The sequence below is a fragment of the Dipodomys merriami genome, unplaced genomic scaffold (assembly GCF_024711535.1).
Source record: "Dipodomys merriami isolate MVZ:Mamm:240054 unplaced genomic scaffold, mDipMer1.0.p SCAF_125, whole genome shotgun sequence".
Lineage (NCBI taxonomy): Eukaryota > Metazoa > Chordata > Mammalia > Rodentia > Heteromyidae > Dipodomys > Dipodomys merriami.
The window spans coordinates 1,078,405-1,100,506 of record NW_027202549.1 but is presented as its reverse complement, the minus strand read 5'-3'; the positions used below and the strand labels follow the sequence as shown (position 1 = coordinate 1,100,506).

Below are 22,102 nucleotides of genomic sequence, written 5' to 3'. Positions count from 1 at the left end.
GCAAACAAAAAGAACAAAAAAAAAATGATGAAGAATGAAATTCATAGTTTACCAAATACAAGCCTTCGGGGTTGTTTGGGGGGGGTTGGGGAGGTATGGAGGGGTGCTGATTGCTTGTCTGTGCCTCATGCTTCAGTTCTGTGGTATGACCTCTTTTTTTTTTTTTTCTTGGGCTAAAACCTAAGGTCTTTTATTCAATATAATCAATAATAAAAACCAGGATCTATCAGAACCTTAAGAATTTCTCATGGTTTCCCATGGTCATTATAGTTGAGATTGTTTCTAATTATGTGGACCAAATGACAGGATATAAGAACAACAATATGAAAACAGCAATGCTAAGAAAATTTATATATAACCAATTAAACATACTTCACAAAACTGACTTTACATAATGATATAATTGTTTTTGTGTTTTTACATTTAAGCAAAACAAAGAGTCAGTTCCATTAGTTACTATTTTATTGTGCTGGTACAACCCAGGGCCTGTACCCTCACTTAGCTTTTTCTTCTCAAGGCTGGTGCTCTACTACTGAAAAACACCTCCACTTCTAGCTTTTTGATGGCTAACTGGAGTCTCTCAGATTTGTCTGCCAAGGCTGGCTTTAAGCCTCAAACCTCAGATCTCAGCTTCCCGAGTAGCCAGGGTTACAGGTGTGAGCCATTCATGCCTGGCAGTTATATTATTATTCTATTAAGTATTCAACTTTTTCTAAAAGAGAGTTAATTTTTTTCTTTCTTTCTTTTTGATGGTACGGAAGATCATTTCGAAATACACCCCCCAACCCTTCAATCATGTTTTACTGCTAAGTAGTATTATGCTGCCTATGACCTCTTTTTTTTTTGGTTTTGGTTTTGTATAGCACTGGGGCTTGAGCTCAGGGATTTATACTCTTGCTTGGCTTCTTCACTGAAGACTGGTAAGTTATCACTTAAACCACTTATACTTTTGTTTTTTGTCGGTTGTGGGGCTTGAACTCCGGGCCTGGGCGCTGTCCCTCAGCTCTTCAGCTCAAGACCAGTGCTCTACCACTTGAGCCACAGCACCACTTCCAGTTTTCTGGTGGTTTCTTGGAGAGAAGAGTCTCATGGACTTTCCTGCCCAGGCTGGCTTTGAACTGTGATCCTCAGATCTCAGCCTCCTGGGTAGCTAGGATGACAGGCGTGAGCCACTGGTACCCGGCTACTACTTTTATTGGTAGTAATTGGAGATTAGATTCTTACAGGCCAGGTGCTGATGATTCATTCACACCTAGCTACTCAGGAGGCCGAGGTCTGGAGGATCGTAGTTCAAAGCCAGCCCACTAAGAAAAGTCCCAGTGAGATCTTACCTCCAATGAACCACCAGAAAACCAGAAGTGGCACTGTGGCTCAAAGTGGTAGAGCGCTTGCCTTGAGCAAAAGAAGCTCAGTGACAGCGCCCAGGCCCAGAGTTCAAGCCCCATGACAAACAATAAAAAAAAGAAACTTTCTTGTCTGCATTCAGCTGTTCTTCTATTTCTAGGGGATGAACAGTCAATACACCCGTCGTGAGATATTCTGCCAAAATACCTGTCACGAGCTCAAACGCTTCTGGGAAAGAGAGATCGGCAAGCAGACATGCTACCGGGAATCTGAAGAGAACCGTCTGGGGAAAAGCGCCCTGAGAAAGTACATCGCCCCTCTGTCTCTTTCTTTTCTTTTTGTGCCCCTCCTGAGGCTTGAACTCAGGGCCTGGGCACTGTCCCTGTACTTTTGTAAAGCTAGAGCTTTACCACTTTGAGTCACAGCTCCACTTCTGGTTTTCTGGTGGTTCATAAGGTTGCGATCTGAGGATCGAGGTTCAAAGCCAGCCTGGGCAGGAAACTCCATAAGACTCTTGTCTCCAATAAACCACTCAGAAAATTAGAAGTGGTGCTGTGGCTCAAGCGGTAGAGCGCTCTCCTTGAGCTGAAGAGCTGAGGGACAGCGCCCAGGCCCAGAGTTCAAACCCCATGACCGACAAAAAGAAAAAAAAGTTCCAAGGATCTGGATTCAAATTCTCTGCAATGAATCTGCTCACTCTTGTCTGCATAATGACTATGCACCCACAAACATCTGCATAAATGAATACCTACATATAAGCATACTTTTACATCTATCATAAAGCCTTTGATGTATTTAAAACGTAGACATACCTCGCAGTCTCTAGCAGGAAACCAACAGCCCTGGAAATGAATGCATGCACCATGATTGTGTTGTTTTGTTTGTTAATTTAATTTTAAAGGCTAAGAGAAGAATGGAAACAGAGGCTGGAAACGAAGCTGAGACTGGGGAACCATCCAGAAGAGACTGAAAATCGAGCAAATGTTGGCTGAGAGCATCCTGCTACCTTGACTACGGGCGGGCACACAGTGGTTTGGTCGCACTGCAGATGGGTCCCTGGCAAAGGAAGCCTCCTTATCGGTCTTCTGCCCATCTTCCCATACCATATTTCTTTGTCAAGTAGTATGCCATTTATTACTGCAAAGTGTCCCAAAGAGACATTTATTATTTAATATCAAAACTCCCGGCAGCCTGGCTTGTGTTCAAACAATTACAGTCTAATTGTGAAATCCACCTTGTTGGGCTTTTCTTATTTTTGGTGTTTTGTTTTGGGGGCCTATCCTGGGGGGCGCTGTCCCTGAGCTCTTTGGCTCAAAGCGGCCGCTCTACCACTTGAACCACACAGCTCCACTTGCGGTTTTCTGGTGGTTCATTGAGAGAAGTCTCACAGACTTTTCTTCCCCTGGGCTGGCTTTGAACCTCTATCCTCAGATCCTCAAGCCTCCTGATTGGCTGAGATGAACGGCGTGAGCATTCCTTTTCGCTTTGGTTTATGTTTTACCCTGGGTACCAGAATAATTTGTGCAAGGGTGGTGGAAGGAAGAAGGTTCTGGCTACGTGGTTAGGTGGGAAATCATGGATTGTCTCGGCTTCTAGAATAGCATTCTTGTTCCAAGACACAGAGGCGATCTGTTGGCGGGATGAATGAAGGGTTTGAACACAGGACCAGGGGGAGTCTGCTGAGAAATTCTCAATAGAATAACTCTATTCACACTGACGGCTGGGGGACTGGGGCATGAATGATTTTGAATTCCTAGTCAAGAGCTAGCTTAGCTTCATGAGTTATTCAGCATGAAACAGACCAGTGTCAGTGGCTAAACTGAATACTTCCTAAGCAGGAAGCTTGCTCTTTCTTTTTTGCCAGGCCTGGGGCTTGAACTCAGGACCTGGACATGGTCCCTGAACTTCCTTCTGCTCTACCACTTGAGCCACAGTGCCACTTTTAGGGATGTGGTTCTGAGGACTCGAACCCAGGGCTTCATGCATGCTAGGCAAGCACTCTACCACTGAGCCACCTTCCCAGCCCACCACTTCTGGCTTTTTTAGTAGTCAGTTGGAATCTCCTGGCGTTTCCTGCCCCCAATGGCTTCCAACCGCGATCCTCAGATCTCAGCCTCCTCAGTAGCTAGGATTGTAGGCATGAGCCACCAGTGCCCAGCCTGCCTTTCTTTGTTTTGCTTTTTGCCAGTTAATTGGGAGATAAGAGAATCTCATAGTTTTTGTTTTTTTTTTCCCTTCCTGTCCGGGCTGGCTTTGAGCTTTGATCCTCTAGATCTCGGCCTCCTCCTGAGCGGCGTGAGCCACCAAACTCTAGTTATGCTGGGGTGGAGGGGTAGGGGGTGATCTTTGAACTCAGGAAAGATGCTGTGTCCTGGCTTGTCCCTCTAGCACCCCCTACTGGCTGGAAGTGGATGCGGGAGGCCGATTTCTTTGCACACATCAGTTACCCTAGTGATTGTGTGCTTGAACAGACCCCAAAAAGAGGTCCGGGCTGGATCTGAAAACAGCAGGTGAGTGACCAGTGGAAGAACTCAGTTCCACCAGCCAGGAACTACACACCCCTGTCATCCTAGCTGCTCAGGAGGCTAAGATCCAGAGATGGTGGTTCAAAGCCAGCCCTGGGTGGGGAAAGTCTGTGAGACTCTTATCTCCAAGGAACCAGAAGTGAAAATTCCAGAAGTGAAGGAGTTAGCTCAAACCTTGAGTGAAAAAAATATCCAAGTAGGAGCTCAAGGCCCTGAGTTCAAGCCCCAGGACGGGCACATATACAAACAATAAAATACAACCAAAGATTAGCTGCTCAATAAAAATAAGGTCATATACAAATAAGATAAGCCAGGCATCAGTGGGTGGCTCAGACCTGTCATCCTAGCTACTCAGGAGGCTGAGATCTGAGGATCACAGTTCAAAGCCAGCCTGGGCAGCAAAGTCCGTGAGACTTTTATCTCCAGTGAACCACTGGACCGTGGAGCTGTGGCTCAAAGTGGTAGAGCACTAGCCTTGAGCACAAAGCTCAGGGACAGTGCCCAGGCCCTGAGTTCAAACACCAGAACCAGCACATGATGATGATGATGATGATGATGATCTAAAATTTAAGAAGCCTTTGAAGTTTATGACTCCTATCACTCCCCATGGGTAGGCCTGCTGGAGACCACACACAGCCCAGAGAAGCCAGCAAGTCAAGGGGTACAGGGCTGGTTATTTGCCTGGTTCTAAGACTTTAGACCTTCTGTTTAGTGTGGCAAAAGGTGCCCCACAGAAGTGAACCTCTTTTGGGGTGTGTGTGTGTGTGTGTGTATGTTGATCTCGGTGTTAAACTCAAGAACTGGGCACGGTCCCTGATCTTCAGGACTAGTGGTGCTCTACCACTTGAGCCACAACTCCATTCCAGCTTTCCTGAGTGGTTCATTGGAGATCAGAGTCTCATGGGCATTTCGCACCCAGGCTGGCTTTGAACCACGATCCTCAGATCTCAGCCTCCTGAGTAGCCCGGATGAAGGGGGCACACCACCCATTGCCTGGCTTGCTTTCTCTTCCAGTTTCCTAAGACCTAGGTGAGTTGAGATGTTGGAACCAGGGCTGGAACACTTCGGGGGTGGTCTGTCAATATTTCTAGCTTGATAGTGTCACCTCCTACATTTCCTGTGTGAAATCAGTAGCCACGAGGAGAAGGATTGGTTTGAATAAAGTTGCCTTTTGTAAAACTTAAAAAAAAAAAAAGATCAGGGCGTGGATCAGTAGCTGATGGCAAATTACCAGCTCCAAAAGCCACAGCTGCTACCTCTCTCCTCACCCCCCAGAGTCAAAGACGCCACCACGTCCTTCTAGAAAGAAGTAAAGGTCCCTGAGCTTCCCCCCCCTCCCCAAGACCACCATTCTACCACACTGAGCCACAGCGCCACTTCCAGTTTTCTGGTGATTCATTGGAGATGAGAGTCTCACAGACGTTCCTGCCTAAGCTGGCCTCAAACTGTGATCCTCAGATCGCAGCCTCCTGAGGATGACAGGCGTGAGCCGTTAGCACCCGGCTCGGCTCTTATGTATTTTATTTTATTTATATAGGAATGTGACCGGGATGCCGGAGCTTCCCCGAATCCCAGTAATCACAGGCGGGCGGTGCAATTTGATGTCTTCCTTCTAGATTTGTCTGTAGCAAGACTGGGAGAGAAAGGTACAGGGGTGTTAAGAGCTGAGATCTGCTGGCCTGCTGAGGCCTGCTGGCCTGCCTGCTCCCCACTATGTGACCCCCAAATCCTGCCAGGAAAATAGCCTGCTGTTTTTCATGATGCTTCCTGATGCAATCTGGGGGGGGTCTCTGAGGTGGGGCGGGGGGGGGGGAGGCCCCTCCTAGGACCTCACGCAAAAGTGAGTACATTCCTCCTCCCCAGTGGAGTCTGGAGTAGGGAGGATCAGTTCCAGAGGCCCCGGCCTCCACGCCTCACCTCCAGAGTCGTGAGGAGGAAATCGTAGAGGCCGCCCAGGTGGCTAGGATCCATCATGTCCCGGATGAGGTGGAGCTCAGCTCCCAGATTCAGGATCCTGGACAGACGGAGGGGAAAGGAGGATGGTACCATGGTGAACAGGCACCGTACAGCTGCAGAAGGAGGGAGGCTGAGACCTGGAGGATCGCCATTTGAGGCCAGCCCAGGCAGGAAAAGTCCATGAGACTCTTCTTCTCCAAATGAACTCACCGGGCCCGCACCAGCACGTAGATAAGAAGAGGCAGAAGCTCATCCATGGTCAACCTGTGTTCTTGACCCATGACCCTCATCACGGTGGCCTCGATTTCCCTATAAGTCTTCTCCAACACCTGCAGCTTTTCCCAGGGATCTACGGTGGTGCTGTAGTTGGTTTTTTTTGGGGGGGGGAGGGGAGGGAAGGACAGTAATGGGGTTCAGGCCAAGACCCTGGGCTTTGGCAAATGCCCACCCAACCCCCAAGGACAGAAACTCACAGGACCTTCTGTAGGAGCTCCGTGGCTGACAGGAAACATTTCTCTCTGACAAAGGAATATCTCTGTGGGAGAAATGGGGGGGCCGGGGGGCCACTTGAGCTCTGCCCAGATACCCCAGTGATCTAAAGCACACCCCCTATCTCCTGTGGCTTGCTTGATTGACTGATAGATTGATGTCTGTGTCAGTCAGTACTGGGACTTGAACTCAGGACCTGGGTGCTGTTCCCTGAGCTTTTGTGTTCAAGACCAGTGCTCTATCACTTGAACCACAGCTCCACTTCCAGCTTTTTTTGTGGGGGGGGGTGGTTAAATTAGAGATTAGAGTCTCATGGATTTTTTTTTTTCTGCCCAGGCTGGCTTTGAACCGTGTGATCATCAGATCTTAGCCTCCTGAGTAGCTAGGATGAATCAACAAAGTCTGGCCAACACCTCCATTTCTTTCGCTTTTAGTTTATTTATTTTTTCAGATTGTGGTGTGTGCTAGCTTTTGCCCAGCAAAATTGATCTCAGAAACTGAGATCCTAGCCAGGCACCGCTGGCTTCCACCCGTCATCCTAGCTACTCAGGAGGCTGAGATCTAGAGGATCGCAGTTCAAAGCCAGCCCAGGCAGGAACATCCATGAGACTCTTCTCTCCCATGAACCACCAGAAAACCGGAAGTTGAGCAAAAGAAGCTCAGGGCAAACGAGGGGTTCAGCCTCCCTGTTTGGGGGTCAGGGGGGCCCTCAGGGGTTGCCCACTCACCTCATTGCTCGTCAATTTGATGTCACTGAGGGGCCAAAGATACCTGAAATTGTAAAAGAAAGAGAGAATGGGAGGCATCGCCCATCTGATTGGGCAGGGACTTGAGTTCAGAGCTGTGGTTCAAGTGGTAGAGCGCCAGCCTGAAGCACAAAAGCTCAGGGACAGCACTCGGGCTCTGAGTTCAAGCCCCAGGACTGGCGCATGCGCACACACACACACACAATCACTAGGGAGCAAGGTTGTTTTAGAGATGGAAACCCCAGTTGGCTCTTGCCTGACCTGCACCTAGAACCTTCCATTTTCTCTTCTGCACTCACAGTCCTAGGTCTCAGCCTCAGGAGTGGGTTGAGTTTGATCCATGGTGCTTAGCATTTAGGATAGGCTCCAGACACCAAACCTAAGAGACGTCTTTTCCTGGAACTATGGGGGAAGGAGATGCCAGGGTCTGAGTTCAAACAGTATAAGCCTTGAATGGCTGGGACCCCTGGATCCAGCCGTACCTGAAGTCCTAGCCCTAGCAGGAGGTGATCAATGATCAATACCCCCCACACACACACACACCCGCTTTTGTGTTGAAAATGGGCTTCGTCTGCTCCAAGAGAGCGCTTGCCCAAGAGGCTTACTTCTGTACATCCAGGAATTCCAGCAGCTTGGTGTCAGAAAGCAGGCCCAGTTTGGTGAGCCTCTGGCTGTAACAGGTGTCTTCTTTCTTGTGGAGAAGCAGGTAGAGAGTAAAGAGTTCCCCGTAGAAGCTGGGCAGCAGGAGGGGTAGTATCAGGCCGTACACCTGCAGGTTTCTGAGAAGCCGGAAGTTGGGAGGAAGATGAGAGCTGAGGATTGTGCTAGGAAGGCCAGCCCAAGCAGGAACGTTCATGAGACTTATCTCCAAGGAAGCATCCAAAAGCAGGAAGTGGCTCTATGGCTCAAACGGTAGAGCGCTAGCCTTGAGTAAAAAAAGCTTAAGTTCTTGAGTTCAAGCCCCAGGACTGGCACACACATTAAAAAAGAAAAATCCCTAATGCTTCTCTGTCAGCATCTGTGCCTAAGAGTCTCTCTCTCTCTCTCTCTCTCTCTCTCTCTCTCTCTCTCTCTCTCTCTCTCTCTCTCTCTCTCTCTCTCTCTCTCTCTCCCTCTCTCCCCTGTCTTGTATGCTTATAAATAGGATTTAAACTCAGGACCTCACATTTTGCATTTTTTGTTGTTCTTGTTCCACACAATGCTGGCCCTCTACCACTTGAGCCACACTGCCCCTTCAGGCTTTTAGCTGGTTAATGGTAGAGTCTCATGGATTTTTTTTTTCTTCCCCAAGTAATCCTGCAGGGCGCCAGTCCGCCTAGCTTCTCAGGAGGCTGAGAGCTGAGGATCACAGTTCAAAACCAGCCCGGGCAGGAAAGTCTGTGAGACTCGGATCTCCAATGAACCACCAGAAAACGGGAAGTGGCGCTATGGCTCAAGTGGTAGAGCGCTTGCCTTGAACGGAAGAGCTTTGGTGACAGCATCCAGGCCCTGAGTTCAAGCCCCACGACCGACCCAAAAGACAAACAAAATTCTTAATCCTCCCAGCATTCCCTAAGCAGGAACGACCTAATGATGAAATGGAAAATAGGCTTGAGGCCTAGACAGATACAGCTTCATTAGAATCTTCTGTGTGACCCCCAAACCTCCCAAAGAAGTGCACACACACACACACACACACACACACACACACACACACACACACACACACACACACACACACACACACACACACACACACCCTGAGTCCCATAGGTCAGTCACCTGGTCTTTTCATCTTCCTCTTCCAGGGTCTGACCCTTGCTCTCCAACGCCACCTGTAGCAGACCCCTGCAAGCCAACCAGAGGTCACGCTGACACAGAACCAAGGCCGCCATCTTTTCTAGCACCAAAACACCAGAGTGGGTGGCTCTAACTTCCAGAGCTGACCCAGGGCCCAGGGAGAAGGGTTCCACTGGCCCTCTTGACAGCAGAAGAAACTATCTAGAATGTTCCATGGGCTCATGGCTCAGCCTGGGATAAGAGAGGAGGGCTTGAAGGATTGTGGTTCTTCAGAGTGAGAGGGGTTTTATTTTGGATTAGTAGTAGTAGTAGTAGGTGTGTGTGTGTGTGTGTGTGTGTGTGTGTGTGTGTGTGTGTGTGTGTGTGTGCTGGTCCTGGAGCTTGAACTCAGGGCCTGGGCGCTGTCCCTGAGCTCTTCAGCTCAAGGCTAGAGCCCAACCACTTGAGCCACAGCACTACTTTTGGTTTCCTGATGGTTCCTTGGAGAGAAGAGTCTCTCACGGCCTTTCCCTGCCCGGGCTGGCTTTGAACCTCGATCCTCCAGATCTCAGCCTCTTGAGTAGCTAGGATGACAGGCAGGAGCCACCGAGGCCAGGCCAGGCCAGCTGGGGGAGCATTATGGGTCAGGGCTGGGATTTCAGGAGCCAGCTACGCACGGGCTCCCTGAGCTCAGCTCCACCTGGGTTTAGCCTCCGCATTGCTATGGGTTCGAGGCTGGCCTCACCGGCACAGGCCTTACCTGTAGGCTGCCCAGAGGCCCCGGGCATGTTGCTTCACCTGGTCCTGGGCCAGGTCCTGCAGGTGCTTATTGGCCCCCACGCCTGTGTACGTTGCCTGGAAAGTCAGCATGAGCTTTGAGAGCAGCTTTCCCAAAGGATGCTGGGAGTTGCACAGAGCCTGAGCCAATGGGAGAGACCAAATGGAAAAACACTCAGGCCGGGCCCTGGTGGTGGCTCCCGCGCCTGTCATCCTAGCTCCTCAGGAGGCTGAGATCTGGAAGATCGCAGTTCAAAGCCAGCCCGGGCAGGAAAAGGCTGAGAGACTCTTCTCTCCAAGGAACCACCAGAAAACCAGAAGTGGCACTGTGGGCTCAAGGGATAGAGCACTTAGCCTTGAGTTGAAGAGCTGAGGGATAGCGCCTAGGCCCTGAGTTCAAGTCCTACAACAGACCAAGTAAACCCCCAAACCTAAAAAAAAACCACTCAGGTTTTGGGGCGAGCCCCCAATTTGCTCCCATTTCCCAGATGGGAATGCCAAGGCCGTCCACAATCCCAACCTAGCAGCTTCCTTCCCACTTAGCCCTTCTTCCTCTTGGAGCTGAGGGCAGCCATGGAGGGGACCTGCTCTGGGGGCTTCTTCACCTTCCTGAGGAAGGGTTGCAAGGCCTCAGGCTCTCGGTGTCGCAGCACATCTTCCAAGATGTCTCTCATCGCGCCTCGACTGTCCTCTGGGTGGCTTCTGGGGACATCCATGAGAGCCTTTCCTTACCCCTTCCACCCCCCCCACCGCCCCCGTGGGGCCCGCACAAAGTGGGATTCCCCCCCCAGCCCCCGGCTTACCTCTGACAGCACAGATTGTCCTGGGAACTTTGCAGCTCCTTGGCTCTCTGGATGTGGAACCCCAGAAAAGCCTCCTGCAGGTCCTCGGGGCAGCCCTCACGCACGAAGGCCCAGAAGGGGTCAAAGACCCCCTGCCAGTGGCCATTGGCGGGCACGGCGCCCACCCCCAACTGCCTAGAAGTGGGGAGAGGCGTGAAAGGGAAGAGATGGAGGTGGGGGTGGGCAGGATTTGGAGCCAGGGAACCAGCTTGGTTCCCCAGAAATGGTAGGGGGTAGGTGGGGGGGGCAGGGGGATAAGGAACATGTGGGGCACAAAGCACGGGGCCGACCTCCAAGACTCCTGGAGGTGAAAGAGAAGCAGAGAAGAGGAGGAGGGGGGGAGGAGGAAGAGGAGGAGGAAGAGGGGGAAGAAAAGGAGGAGGAAGATGAAAGGGGGAGGAGGAGAAGGAAGAGGAGGAGCAGGAGGAAGAGGAAGAGGAAGAAGAGGAAGAGGAAGAAGAAAAGGAGGAGGAGGGAGGAGGGAGGAGGAGGAAGAGGAGGAGGAAGAGGAAGAAGAGGAAGGGGAGGAGGAGGAGAAGAAGGGGAAGAGGAGGAGGAGGAGGAAGAGAAGGAGAAGGAAGAAGAGGAGGAGGAGGAAAAGGAGGAGGAAGAAGAAGGAAGGAGGAGGAAGGGGAGGAGAAAGAGGAAGAAGAGGAAGGGGAGGAGGAGGAGAAGAAGGGGAAGAGGAGGAGGAAGAGAAGGAAGAAGAGGAGGAGGAGGAAAAGGAGGAGGAAGAAGAAGGAAGGAGGAGGAAGGGGAGGAGGAGGAGGAAGAGGAGGAGGAGGAAAAGGAGGAGGAAGAGGAGGAGAAGGAGAAGAAGGGGAAGAGGAGGAGGAGGAGGAAGAGAAGGAGAAGGAAGAAGAGGAGGAGGAGGAAAAAGAGGAGGAAGAAGAAGGAAGGAGGAGAAAGAGGAGGAGGAGGAAGAGGAGGAGGAGGAAAAGCAGGAGGAAGAAGAAGGGAGGAGGAGGAGGAAGGGGAGGAGGAGGAAGAAGGAGGGAGGAGACATATTCCGCCATGAAGAAGAGACAGGCCCCAGAAACATCTTGGGTGGGATGGAGAAGAGGAGACGGTGGAGCTGGAGAAGCCGAAGGTCAAGTTGGACCAAGAGAGACCCAGCGGCCAGGGCCCAGGCGCCTGTGGCCCACGCCTGTCATCCTGGCTACTCAGGGAGGCTGAGATCTGCAGGACGGTGGTTCGAAACCAGCCCCACAGCAGGGCAAAGTCCATGAGACTCGTATCTGCAACGAACCACCCAAAAGCCAGACGTGGAGCTGTGGCTCAAGTGTAGAGCACCAGCCTTGAGTTAAAAGAAAAAAGGGAACAAATCAAAGGCTCAAGGACAGCGCCCAGGCCGGCTCTCACCTCTTCGAGGTGCTGCTTGGATCTGGGGAGAAGGCACTGGTGTCCAGTACCCCTTGTGTATATAATCCTTTTCCAGTCCCTCGTGCAAACCAACCCTCCAGCACGAAGCCATCCGGCAAGGTGACCTTACCCTGAGAGGAGAGAAAAGAGAGATCTGTCCATCCACATGTCTGTAACCAGGCCTAGACCAGACCATGGGGGGTTTAAGAATTGATTTGTCATCCTAGCTCCTCAGGAGGCTGAGATCTAGAGAATGGTAGTTCAAGGCCAGCCTGGGACAGGAAAGTCCAGAAGACTCTTCTCTCACCAATGAACCACCAGAAAACCAGAAGTGGTGCTATGGCTCAGGTGGTTGAGCATTAGCCTTAACCAAAAGAGCTCAGGGATAGCATCTAGGCTCAGAGTTCAAGCCCCACGACTGACCAAAAAAAAAAAAAACATCCCAGGATCCATGTCAAAGTGTCCCCCAATTTGGAATGGCCCAGGAAGGCCCATCCACCGACGCCTTCACCCCTCTGCTGTAGGGTGGCAAAGGACCGACAGAGATGGAGAAGGAGCTTCCGGGACAGAGTGGAAGTCTGGGTCTCTGTGGCCTTGGCCTCCGTGGCCTCAGCCTCCGTGGCCTCCGTCTCCGTGGCCCTCACCTTCCCCCTGAGCATCAGGTCCCTCGTGAAGGTGCCTTCATGCAAGGAGTCATCTTCGAACAGCAGGACACCTGGGCCCTTGGGAGGAAGCCAGGGAAAGAGTACAAGAGTGGGACTTGGGGTGGGGAGGGCTGGGAAATGGGGTGGGGAGAGGAGGTGGGCCCTGACCGTGGGAACAGGGGCCCTGAGCTCTGCCACACACACACATACCCTCCTCCCCCAGGACTGTGCCAAAGTGGGGGCCTCAGCTGGGCACCGTGGCTCACGCCTGTCATTCTAGCTACTCAGAAGGTTGAGATCTGGAGGATCGCAGTTCAAAGCCAGCCCCGGGCAGGAAAGTCTGTGAGACTCTTGATCGCCAATGAACCACACACACTTACACACACACACACACACACACACACGCACACACACGCACGCACACAGAGTCAGAAATGGAGCTGTGTGGCTCTGGTGCCAGGCTTGTGCAAAAATAAAAAGCTCAAGGATAGCGACCAGGCCCTGAGTTCAAACCTCAGGACTAGCACAAAAACAAAGTGAGATTCTTCCCTTGGCCTGTTAGAACCGTACCCCATGTTTCTCATTGGGGAGTGGGGGTTTCTCACTGGCTCTTGACCTTGGTTCCTTCAACTCCCCCCCTCCAACTCCACCCTGCACCTTCCAGTCTTTTCAGGAAGCTACTGGAAGCTTCTACTACTGGAGCCACAGCTCCACATGGCTGGCTGGCTTTGTGCCAGTTCATTGAAGATAAAGAGGCTCACAGATTTTCCTCCCTACAGGTTGGCTTTGAACTACGATCCTCTGGATCTCAGCCCCACCGCTTGCGTAAGAGCCACTGACTGATTGGGGGTGTCGCTGGGGAAACTGAGGCTGGGAAGCGCCGACTATCTGGCGGCCAGCAGGTGTGGTATGGAAACCCAGCGACCCTCCCTGTCCACCCCACAGGGAAAGGGCTCACCACATACCGCCATCTTGTCCATCTGGAAGGTTCCCTGGTAGCAGATCCCGGCCTGGGTGACCAAAATCCCAGGGCCGTGGTGCTGGTCGGTCTGCCACCAGCCAATGTATCGCTCACCCCTGGCGAAGAGGTGAATCAGGCTTTTCCCCCCAGAACCTCAGTCTGGGGGTACAATGTCTGAATCCACTCAGCTCAGACTTGGGGCAGATGAGAACTTGGGGTGAAGGAGGAGAAGGGAAACATGCTGGGGGAGGAGGGGGCGATACTTGAGAGATTTGAAGGGACAATGAGTCGTTTAGAAAGTTGAGGGGCCGGGCACTGGCAGCTACTCAGGAGGCTGAGATCTGAGGATCGCGGTTCAAAGCCAGCCTGGGCAGGAAAGTCCGTGAGACTTTTATATCCAATGAACCACTCAGAAAACTGGAAGTGGCGCTGTGGCTCAAGTGGTAGAGCGCTCGCCTTGAACGAAAGAGCTCAGGGTAGCACCCAGGCCCTGAGTTCAAAGCCCTAGAACTGACAACAACAACAACAACAAAAATCCAACAAAGCTCAGAGGTAACTGCCAGGCCCTGAGTTCAAATCCTGGGGCTGGCGCCACAAATAAAAGCAAAACCAACCTCTGAGGACCTAGAGCACGGTGCTGCTCATTGGATCAATGACTCACCCGTCGATGTCATCCTGGACGCCGAAGCCGTTCCTCTGGCCTCTCTCCCAATGGCCCGTGTACCTGAAAGCTTGGGGGGCAGGAGGTGCCCTTTCCAGGACCCCAAATCCGTGCCTCAGGTCATCCTGGAAGTAGCCCTTATAGGTTTCACCAGTGCTGTACCTGGGAGGGAACGAGTGTCCTTGAGCTGGCTGGCTGCTCATTGGTCCAAGGGGGACACGCCCCTTCCCTAGCCCCACCCCATCCATCCGGGTCCACTCACTCGCACATGCCATAGCCGTGCTTGCGGCCTTCCCTCCAGTGGCATTTGTAGCAGTCAAATTTGTCCTCTGCAGCTCCCGGTAGCAGGAGGATGCCGAAGCTAGCCACCGCAAGGGACGATGGGATGAAGTTGAACTGTTCCAGCCACTTGGGGAGGGGGCCTCCCAAAGGAAGGGGGGACCCCTCACACACATACATGCACGCACACACACATGCACGCACACACACATGCACGCACACACGCATGCATGCACACATGCATGCACACACTTGTGCATGCACACACATGCTTGCACACAGTGCACATGCACGCACACACATGCACGCACACACATGCTTGCACACATGCATGCACACACATGCACACACAACACATGGACACACGTGTGTGTACACGTGCATGCACACACATGCACATGCATGCACGCACACACATGCTTACACGCATGCATGCACACACTCGTGCATGCACATACACGAATGCACACATGCACACATGCATGCACGGACACATGCATGCACACAACACATGGATATACACATATGCACGCACACACATACACACATGCACGCACACATGCATGTATGCACACACATGCATTTGTGCACACATGTACACACATGTACATGCATGTGCACACACATGCACACAGACTCACCCATGTTCCAGGCCATGGTGGAAGTGTCCCACGTGATTCTGCCCATCCGGCCATTTCAGGGTCCCCCTAGAATGGGGGGAGTGGATGGGGAGGGGGGGACAATTGGACCATGAAAACCTCGGTCTCAGCTGGTGGCAGATGTCCTCAGAGCCCTCCTCCCTCACTCCCTTCCCTCCGCCCCACCACCACCCCAATCTCTCTCCAACTGGACCTGGCTTTAACCCCTTCCCCTTCCCCCCTCCCGGTCCCCAAATTCCCTGGACACCCCCCCCTTCGCTGGCATGGTTGTCCCTTGAGGGGTTTTCACTGCACTCCAAAGACAAGACTGAACCCCCTCCCCAACACACACACACACACACACACACACACACACATCTGTGTTCCCTTTTTCTCTTGGCCGACAGGAAGCTCAAGAGTTCAAACCCCAGCAGCTCAACTGCTGATCCATCCACGGGCTTAATCGGGTCTAAATTCCCCTGAGACAATAACAATGCCGAGCCTCCCCCCCTTTCTTCCCCCTCCACCAGTCAGAGGTCACTCACTTGCCTTGTGGCCTGCCCCTGTGCCATTCACCGTCATAGCTCGCCCCGCACAGCCGGCCCTCCTGGCGGAAGGTGTAGGCCGCGCGGCGGTGGGCAGGAGGCACTGCCGACTCCAAGTCTGACCCCAGCCCTGGAAAGTCTTTCTTTCCCTGCAGGGCCTGACCCACAGCCAGGAACATCTTCCACCTCCAGATCACCTGATGGCGGATGGATGAAGAAGGCCAGACTTGGAAGAGGTCTTCAGGAATACTTGGCTCACACCAAGCACACTGCCAATACACAGGTCTGAGAGCTTTGTCACCTGGTTCTTGCTAACCCAGTGGGACAGCTCAAGACACTGATTTTGGGGGACTTGATCTCAGGGCCTGGGCGCTGTCCCTGAGCTTCTTTTTGCTCAAGGCTGGCGCTCTACCACTTGAGCCACGGCGCCACTTCTGGTTTTCTGGTGGTTCATGGGAGATCAGAGTCTCACGGGCTTTCCCGCCCCCGGGGCTGGCCTCGAACCCCCATCCTCAGATCTCAGCCTCCTGAGTAGCTAGGATGACACAGGCGTGAGCCGTCGGCGCCCGGCTCGAGGCCCTGATTCGTGTCTCCACCCACCTGGTCCTGGGGGTCCCTGGCACACAAGGAGAATTCATCTTCGGGGGTGGCGATGAGACATTCACACCTAGACGGCAGACGGAGATGATAACTAGGCCCCTCACCACCCCCCCCATCCAGGTGGAGGGGTGTGGGGAGGGGGTTAGGGGAGGGGGTGGTACCACTCACTCATCCTGCCCCGAGTCAACCCACACCAGCTTCAGATCAAAAGTGTGGATTCTGTGTCCCTGGGAACAAGAAACAGACCAACCAGTGGCACCCCAGATCCTGCCGCCCCTCACCGGCTCTCTGAAAAGGTTACCCCTCAACCCTGTCTACAACCCTGACCGCATCTCAGGACGGGTCCGTCCAATCCCCACCTCCCACACCCTCAGGGGGCTGGTAGAATGTTCTAGAAACTTCTGGAAGCTTCTCTCAGGCTCCTCCTGCTTTAGAACGACTGTTAAGCCTTCCGTGTAAGTCCCTCTACAGACCATGTTCATGTGTACCTAATTCCAAGCCTCAATTTGCCTTCTGTGGAGCTAGGATTGCAGGTGTGAGCCATGGGTGCCAAGTTTCTTTGGTTTCCTTCCTTCCTTCCTTCCTTCCTTCCTTCCTTCCTTCCTTCCTTCCTTTCCTTCCTTCTTCCTTTCTTTCTCTTTCTTTCCTGTCTTTCCTTCTTTCCTTCCTTCTTTCTTTTTCTTTCTCTTTCTTTCATTTCTTTCTTTCCTTCTTTCCTTCCTTCTTCCTTTCTTTCTTTCTCTTTCTTTCCTTCTTTCTTTCTTTCTCTTTCTTTCCTTTCTTTCTTTCCTTCTTTCCTTCCTTCTTTCTTTCTTTCTTTCTCTTTCCTTCCTTCCTTCCTTTCTTTCTTTCTTTCCTTCCTTCCTTCCTTCCTTCCTTTCTTTCCTTCTTTCTTTCCTTCTTTCTCTTTCTTTCCTTCTTTCTTTCTTTCTCTTTCTTTCCTTCTCTCCTTCCTTCTTTCTTTCTCTTTCTTTCCTTTCTTTCTTTCCTTCTTTCCTTCCTTCTTTCTTTCTTTTTCTTTCCTTTCTTTCTTTCCTTCTTTCTTTCGTTCTTTCTTTCCTTCTTTCTTTCTTTCTTTTTCTTTCCTTCCTTCCCTTCCTTCCTTCCTTCCTTCCTTTCTTCCTTCCTTCCTTTCCTTCTTCCTTTCTTTTTCTCTTGCTGGTCCTAGGGCTTGAACTCTGGGCCTGGGCACTGTCCCTCAGCTCTTCAGCTCAAGGCTAGCACTCTACCACTTGAGCCACAGCGCCACTTCCAGCTTTTTTGGTGACTCATTAGAGATAAGAACAGCCTCCTGGACTCTTCTATCCAGGCTGGCTTCAAACCACAATCCTCCGATCTCAGCCTCCTAAGTAGCCAGGATGCCAGGCGTGAGCCCCGGGGTGCTTGGTTCCCTTGGTCCTTTCCCACCTGACCATCAGGACCCCCCCTGGGCCCCCCCATGTCCAAGCCAGTATCATTCCCCAACCTGAAACAGCACCAGGGCGTCATCAAAAAGCAACACACGTTCGGCGCGGAGTGGAGTGACCGCCACGGGGACATCCTGGCTGTCCAGCAGGAGACGGCGAGTTGGGGTGCACAGCACATCCTGGGGTGGGGGTGCAGAAGGAGGGAGAGGCACTGGACTCAGCCATGCTGGGCGAACCCTCTGGGGAGCTCCAGGAGGGTGACAGCTGCTGACTTGTCCAAGATTGAGGTCATTTCCAGCCTCGTCCTCCTAGCAAGAGGACCTTCCCTCTCCGGGGTCCTCTGTGTACCCCAATCCACAGGCCTCCTGCCACCCCTTCCTCAGGATCCCACAGCAATTTTTGTCGGTGGTGGTACTTGAACTCAGGGCCCGGGCGCTGTCCCTCAGCTCTTCAGCTCAAGGCTTGGCGCTCTACCACTTGAACCACGGCACCACTTCTAGATTCCTAGTGGTTCGATGGAGATCAGAGTCTCACGGTGACATGGTAGGCATGTCATAGCCAGGAAACGGTGGCTCACGCCTGTCATCCCAGCGACTCGGGAGGCTGAGATCTGAGGATCCCAATGCGAGGCTAGGCTGAGCAGAAAAGCCTGTGAGACTCTTCGAAGCTGCCCAAAAGCAGGAAGTGGAGCTGTGGTTCAAGTGGAGAAGCACCAGTTTGCGGAATGAAAAAGCTAAGGCACAGCACCGGGATCCTGAGTTCAAAGCCTGGTTAATCCCTGCCTCTCCCCTACGTACACATGTAGGGAAACTGAGTCAGGGACAGGACAACCAGCAGCTCTGGCCTCAGCATTCCCCGAACTACCCCTCTGATTCCCAACTCACCCTGAGATGGCTGCTCAGGTTGTACCAGAGACTTTGCGTGACCTCCGCCTGGAGTAATGCCTGTCTCATGAATGACTGCAGGTCCCCGAAGAGACTGATGGCTCTCATCACTGTTTTCTGGGAGGGGTGCCCCTTTAATGGCGGATGAGCAGCTGGTGAGGGTTTTGAGGGGTCTTCCTGGAGCTTTCTCCCCACTTCTGAGATGTCTGTGCTGACCCCCAGCTGGTCAGCAGGCCTGAACTTAGGATGTGTATGTGTGTGTGTGTGTGTGTGTTCAAAGTCCTGAGACTTGAACTCAGGGCCTGGGTGACTGTTCCTTAGCTTTTTTTTTTCCTCCCCAAAGCTGGCGCTCTACCACTTGAACCACACCTCCCGCTCCCGGCTTTCATTGGAGGTAAGAGTCTGACTTTGAGCCTTGATCCTCCGATCTCAGCCTCCCTGACTTAGCGAGGATGCCAGCCAGCTCTGCTTCTGTTGGGATGGGGAAGGGGGGAAGTTTCCAGAAGTGATCAGGACCATCTGTCTGGACAGTGCCCATCCTCAGATCTCCTTTTTCAGGGCATAGTTATATTTCTCCCTCCCCCAGAACCCCAGGAGAGTATTAGGATCCAGTGTGGCAGGGTCCCTCCTGAGTATAGGCTGGGGTCCCCTAAGCCCTTCCCTGGTTTTCCACAAGTTCTCCCCTCCACTGTCTGCCCCCACCCCCACCCCCAGGCCTGGCTTACCTCCTCCAGGCTGTCCTTCATGCGCAAGAGAAGAATCACGTACTGTTGCACGTGCTGGGTGAGGGGCTGGTGGAGGGCCTGAGCCAACATGGCTCCCAGTGAGTCCTTAGAGCTCAGCCCGCCGGTCAGGATCTGCCCCAAGGCCTTCCTCTGGCCTTGCCAATACTTGCTGTAGAACAGGAAGGACCCGGCTGGGAAGGTGGCTCAGTGGTAGAGTGCTTGCCTAGCATGCATGTAGCCCTGGGTTCGATTCCTCGGTACCCCATCCACAGAAAAAGCTGGCAGTGGCGCTGTGGCTCAAGTGGTAGAGCGCCATCCTTGAGCAAAAGAAGCTCAGGGACAGCGCCCAGGACCCGAGTTCAATCCCCAGGACTGGTAAAAACAAAAAAGGGGGAAGGACCACATGCACCTCCCCTCCCCCCAAATCCAAATAATAATTTGGGGTCTCCCTGGTCCCAGCTTCACCTCTTCCTCTTTATCACACTCTGGAAGGCTGTGGCGACAATGCAGTTCGTATAGGACTCGATGTACCTTCAGGTGACAAAAGAGACATCCTGCCAGACCTGACCAACACCCCCCCAAACCTTCCCCTCCCCGTCCACTCTAGCTCGAGCCTCTGGGGACCAGGGGTGAGGGGAAGGTCTCCAGATTCCATCTTTTTCTTGTGTGTGTCGATTTGGGGGGGGTTAGACTAACATTCTACCACATTGAGTCACAGCTCCGATTCTGGGGTCTGGGTGGTTTGTGGGAGATAAGAGTCTCCAATGGGCATGGGGGCTCACGCCTCTCATCCTAGCTACTCAGGAAGCTGAGATCTGAGGATCCCAGTTCAAAGCCCGCCAGGGCAGGAATTGGCCATGAGACTCTCACCTCCAATGAACCACCAGAAAACCAGAAGTGGCGCTGTGGCTCAAGTGGTAGAGCACTCGCCTTGAGCTGAAGAGCTCAGGGACAGCGCCCACGCCTAGAGTTCAAGCCCCAAGACTGACCAAAAAAAAAGAGTCCCACTGACTTTCCTGCCCAGGCTGGCTTTGAACCACGATCCTCAGATCATGTCAGGGATAAAGAACATGAGCCCACCAGCACCCGGCTTTCGAGTTCGAACTCCAGGCAAACCATGGTAACTCAACAGCTAAGAGATGTGTCCCCTCAACCCCCACCACTCCCCCCCCCAGTACCAGCCTGCCTTGATGGGCCCATCTTACTCCACGTGGACTTCCAGGACTCGATCAGCCTCGCTCAGCAACAGCAAGGTCTCCAGGCTGCAGGATGGATGCTGCAGCCTGTGTCTCAGTGAACGAAGGCTCTGGTCTGTCACCTCCCACAGGCGCTGGGTGCACTGGTGCAGCCGCTGCAGGAGCTGCAAGCATTCTCCACCTCGAGGCTCCAAATGCTCTGGTTCTACCAGGACCAAAGGCACACAATGGAACCACCGTCCAGCTTGGGAGAGGGGCACTAGCGCCCTCTAGAGCTCATCAGGGGAAAGGCAGGAATGGAACTGGGGAAGCATCTTATGGAAGTCAGGGGCGTGTGTGTGTGTGTGTGTGTGTGTGTGTGTGTGTGTGTGTGTGTATGTTCTTCACCAAGCAAAGGTCATCCTCCCCCACCCCCGCCTTGTGTGTGTCTCTGGCCTTCTCAACTCAGAATCTACAGGGACGCACGCTTGTTCATCCTAACTACTCAGGAGGCTGCGATCTGAGGATCATGGTTCAAAGCCAGCCCGGGTAGGAATGTCTGTGAGACTCTGATCTCCAACGAACCACTGGAAGTGCCACTGTGGCTCTAGTGGTAGAGCACTAGCCTTGAGCTGAAGAGCTGAGGGACAACGCTCAGGCCCTGAGTTCAAGTCCCACAACTGACAAAAAAAAAAAAAAAAGGCAGCAATACAATGATGCCTAATCCCTCTTGCGGCTGAGTAAACTGTGTAGTAGGACTTTGGTCCCTTGGGGGTTATTCCTGTGTCCCCTGCCCTGCCCTGTAGATACTCAGACTCACCGGCAGAGAGAAGAGGCTGGAGGATGAGGCTGTCGATTCGGGCCAAAGTGGCTGAAAACAATTCCTCCAGCTGAAGCAGGGCAGTCTCCTCAGAGATACCCATGGTCCCAGGCTTCCGCTTCTCCTGCAAAGAGCACAGAGCAGGTTAGCCAGCAACTGAACGAGACACAGGAGCATTCTGCCCATCAGCACCTCCCTCTCCCCCCACCCCTGCCCCAGAGCCCATAACTGCACACAATGGAACATGTTGGACAAGTTCAACTTTGTGTGTGTGTGTGTGTGTGTGTGTGTGTGTAGGGGTGGGCTTTGAACTCAGGGCCCAGGTGCTGTTTCCTTAGATCTTTCCATCCAAGGTTGGCACTCTACCACTTGAACCATACCTCCATTTGTGGCTTTTCGGTGGTTCGTTGGAGCTAAAGAGTCTCACAGAATTACCAGGCCCGTAGTGGCTTCAAATCTCAATCCTCAGATCTCAGCCTCCTAAGTGGCGAAGATGACAGGGGTGAGCCACCGGTACTCAGTCTTCAAGTTCAATTTTGGCCTGGCCATTCTCTTGTTCGAACATCAGCCACAGTAGCTGGACCCGGGTAGCTCACATCTTGTTTTGCTACGAAGGAAACTGAGATCTGAGGATCGCGGTTCAAAGCCAGCCCGGGCAGGAAAGTCTGTGAGACTCTTATCTTCAATGAACCACCAGAAAACTGGAAGTGGTGCTGTGGCTCACAGTGTTAGAGGTCTAACCTTGAGCAAAAGAGTTCAGGGACAGTGCCCAAGCCCTCTGAGTTCAAGCCCCACAACTGACTTCCCCCTCCAAAAAATTCAGCCCTACATTTCAGGTTCTTTGGATACTAGCTACCTCTGCCCAAGGGGCTCAGGAGACTTTGGAATTGAGAATGTGCTGGTAGAGATGTCTGGCCTTGCCTAAGGAGCCATGGCTCAAGGCTCCTGTTGTTACCCAATAGACC

At 52.6% G+C, this 22,102-nt stretch overlaps 2 protein-coding genes across 4 annotated transcripts; one reads left to right on the top strand and one right to left on the bottom strand.

The window, feature by feature from the left end:
- Nucleotides 1–1,507: 1,507 nt before the first annotated feature.
- Nucleotides 1,508–2,345, top strand: Fam240a (family with sequence similarity 240 member A). The gene is made up of 2 exons (XM_070017563.1): nt 1,508–1,650; nt 2,246–2,345. The coding sequence occupies exons 1-2, from the start codon at nt 1,508–1,510 to the stop codon at nt 2,334–2,336; spliced, it is 234 nt and encodes a 77-aa protein (XP_069873664.1). The 3' UTR covers nt 2,337–2,345.
- Als2cl (ALS2 C-terminal like) lies at nt 2,276–22,035 on the bottom strand. Of its 3 annotated transcripts, none has more exons than XM_070017561.1 (26): nt 21,518–22,034; nt 21,138–21,261; nt 20,348–20,543; nt 19,608–19,673; nt 19,143–19,311; nt 18,418–18,549; nt 17,593–17,712; nt 16,296–16,354; nt 16,128–16,194; nt 15,528–15,724; nt 14,986–15,051; nt 14,328–14,426; nt 14,066–14,227; nt 13,409–13,520; nt 12,444–12,521; nt 11,800–11,930; nt 10,399–10,572; nt 10,201–10,297; nt 9,579–9,736; nt 8,822–8,887; nt 7,666–7,839; nt 7,043–7,085; nt 6,299–6,360; nt 6,036–6,185; nt 5,787–5,883; nt 2,276–2,481 (listed from the first exon to the last, which is right to left on the bottom strand). In XM_070017561.1, exons 1-26 carry the CDS (start codon nt 21,521–21,523, stop codon nt 2,479–2,481), a joined length of 2,808 nt encoding a protein of 935 aa, XP_069873662.1. In that variant the 5' UTR covers nt 21,524–22,034; the 3' UTR covers nt 2,276–2,478. The 3 variants fall into 3 exon arrangements, with proteins under 3 accessions (XP_069873662.1, XP_069873661.1, XP_069873663.1); XM_070017560.1 differs by having other exon boundaries at nt 2,372–5,502; nt 21,518–22,033; XM_070017562.1 differs by lacking the exons at nt 2,276–2,481; nt 5,787–5,883 and having other exon boundaries at nt 6,042–6,185; nt 6,304–6,360; nt 21,518–22,035.
- Nucleotides 22,036–22,102: the final 67 nt, after the last annotated feature.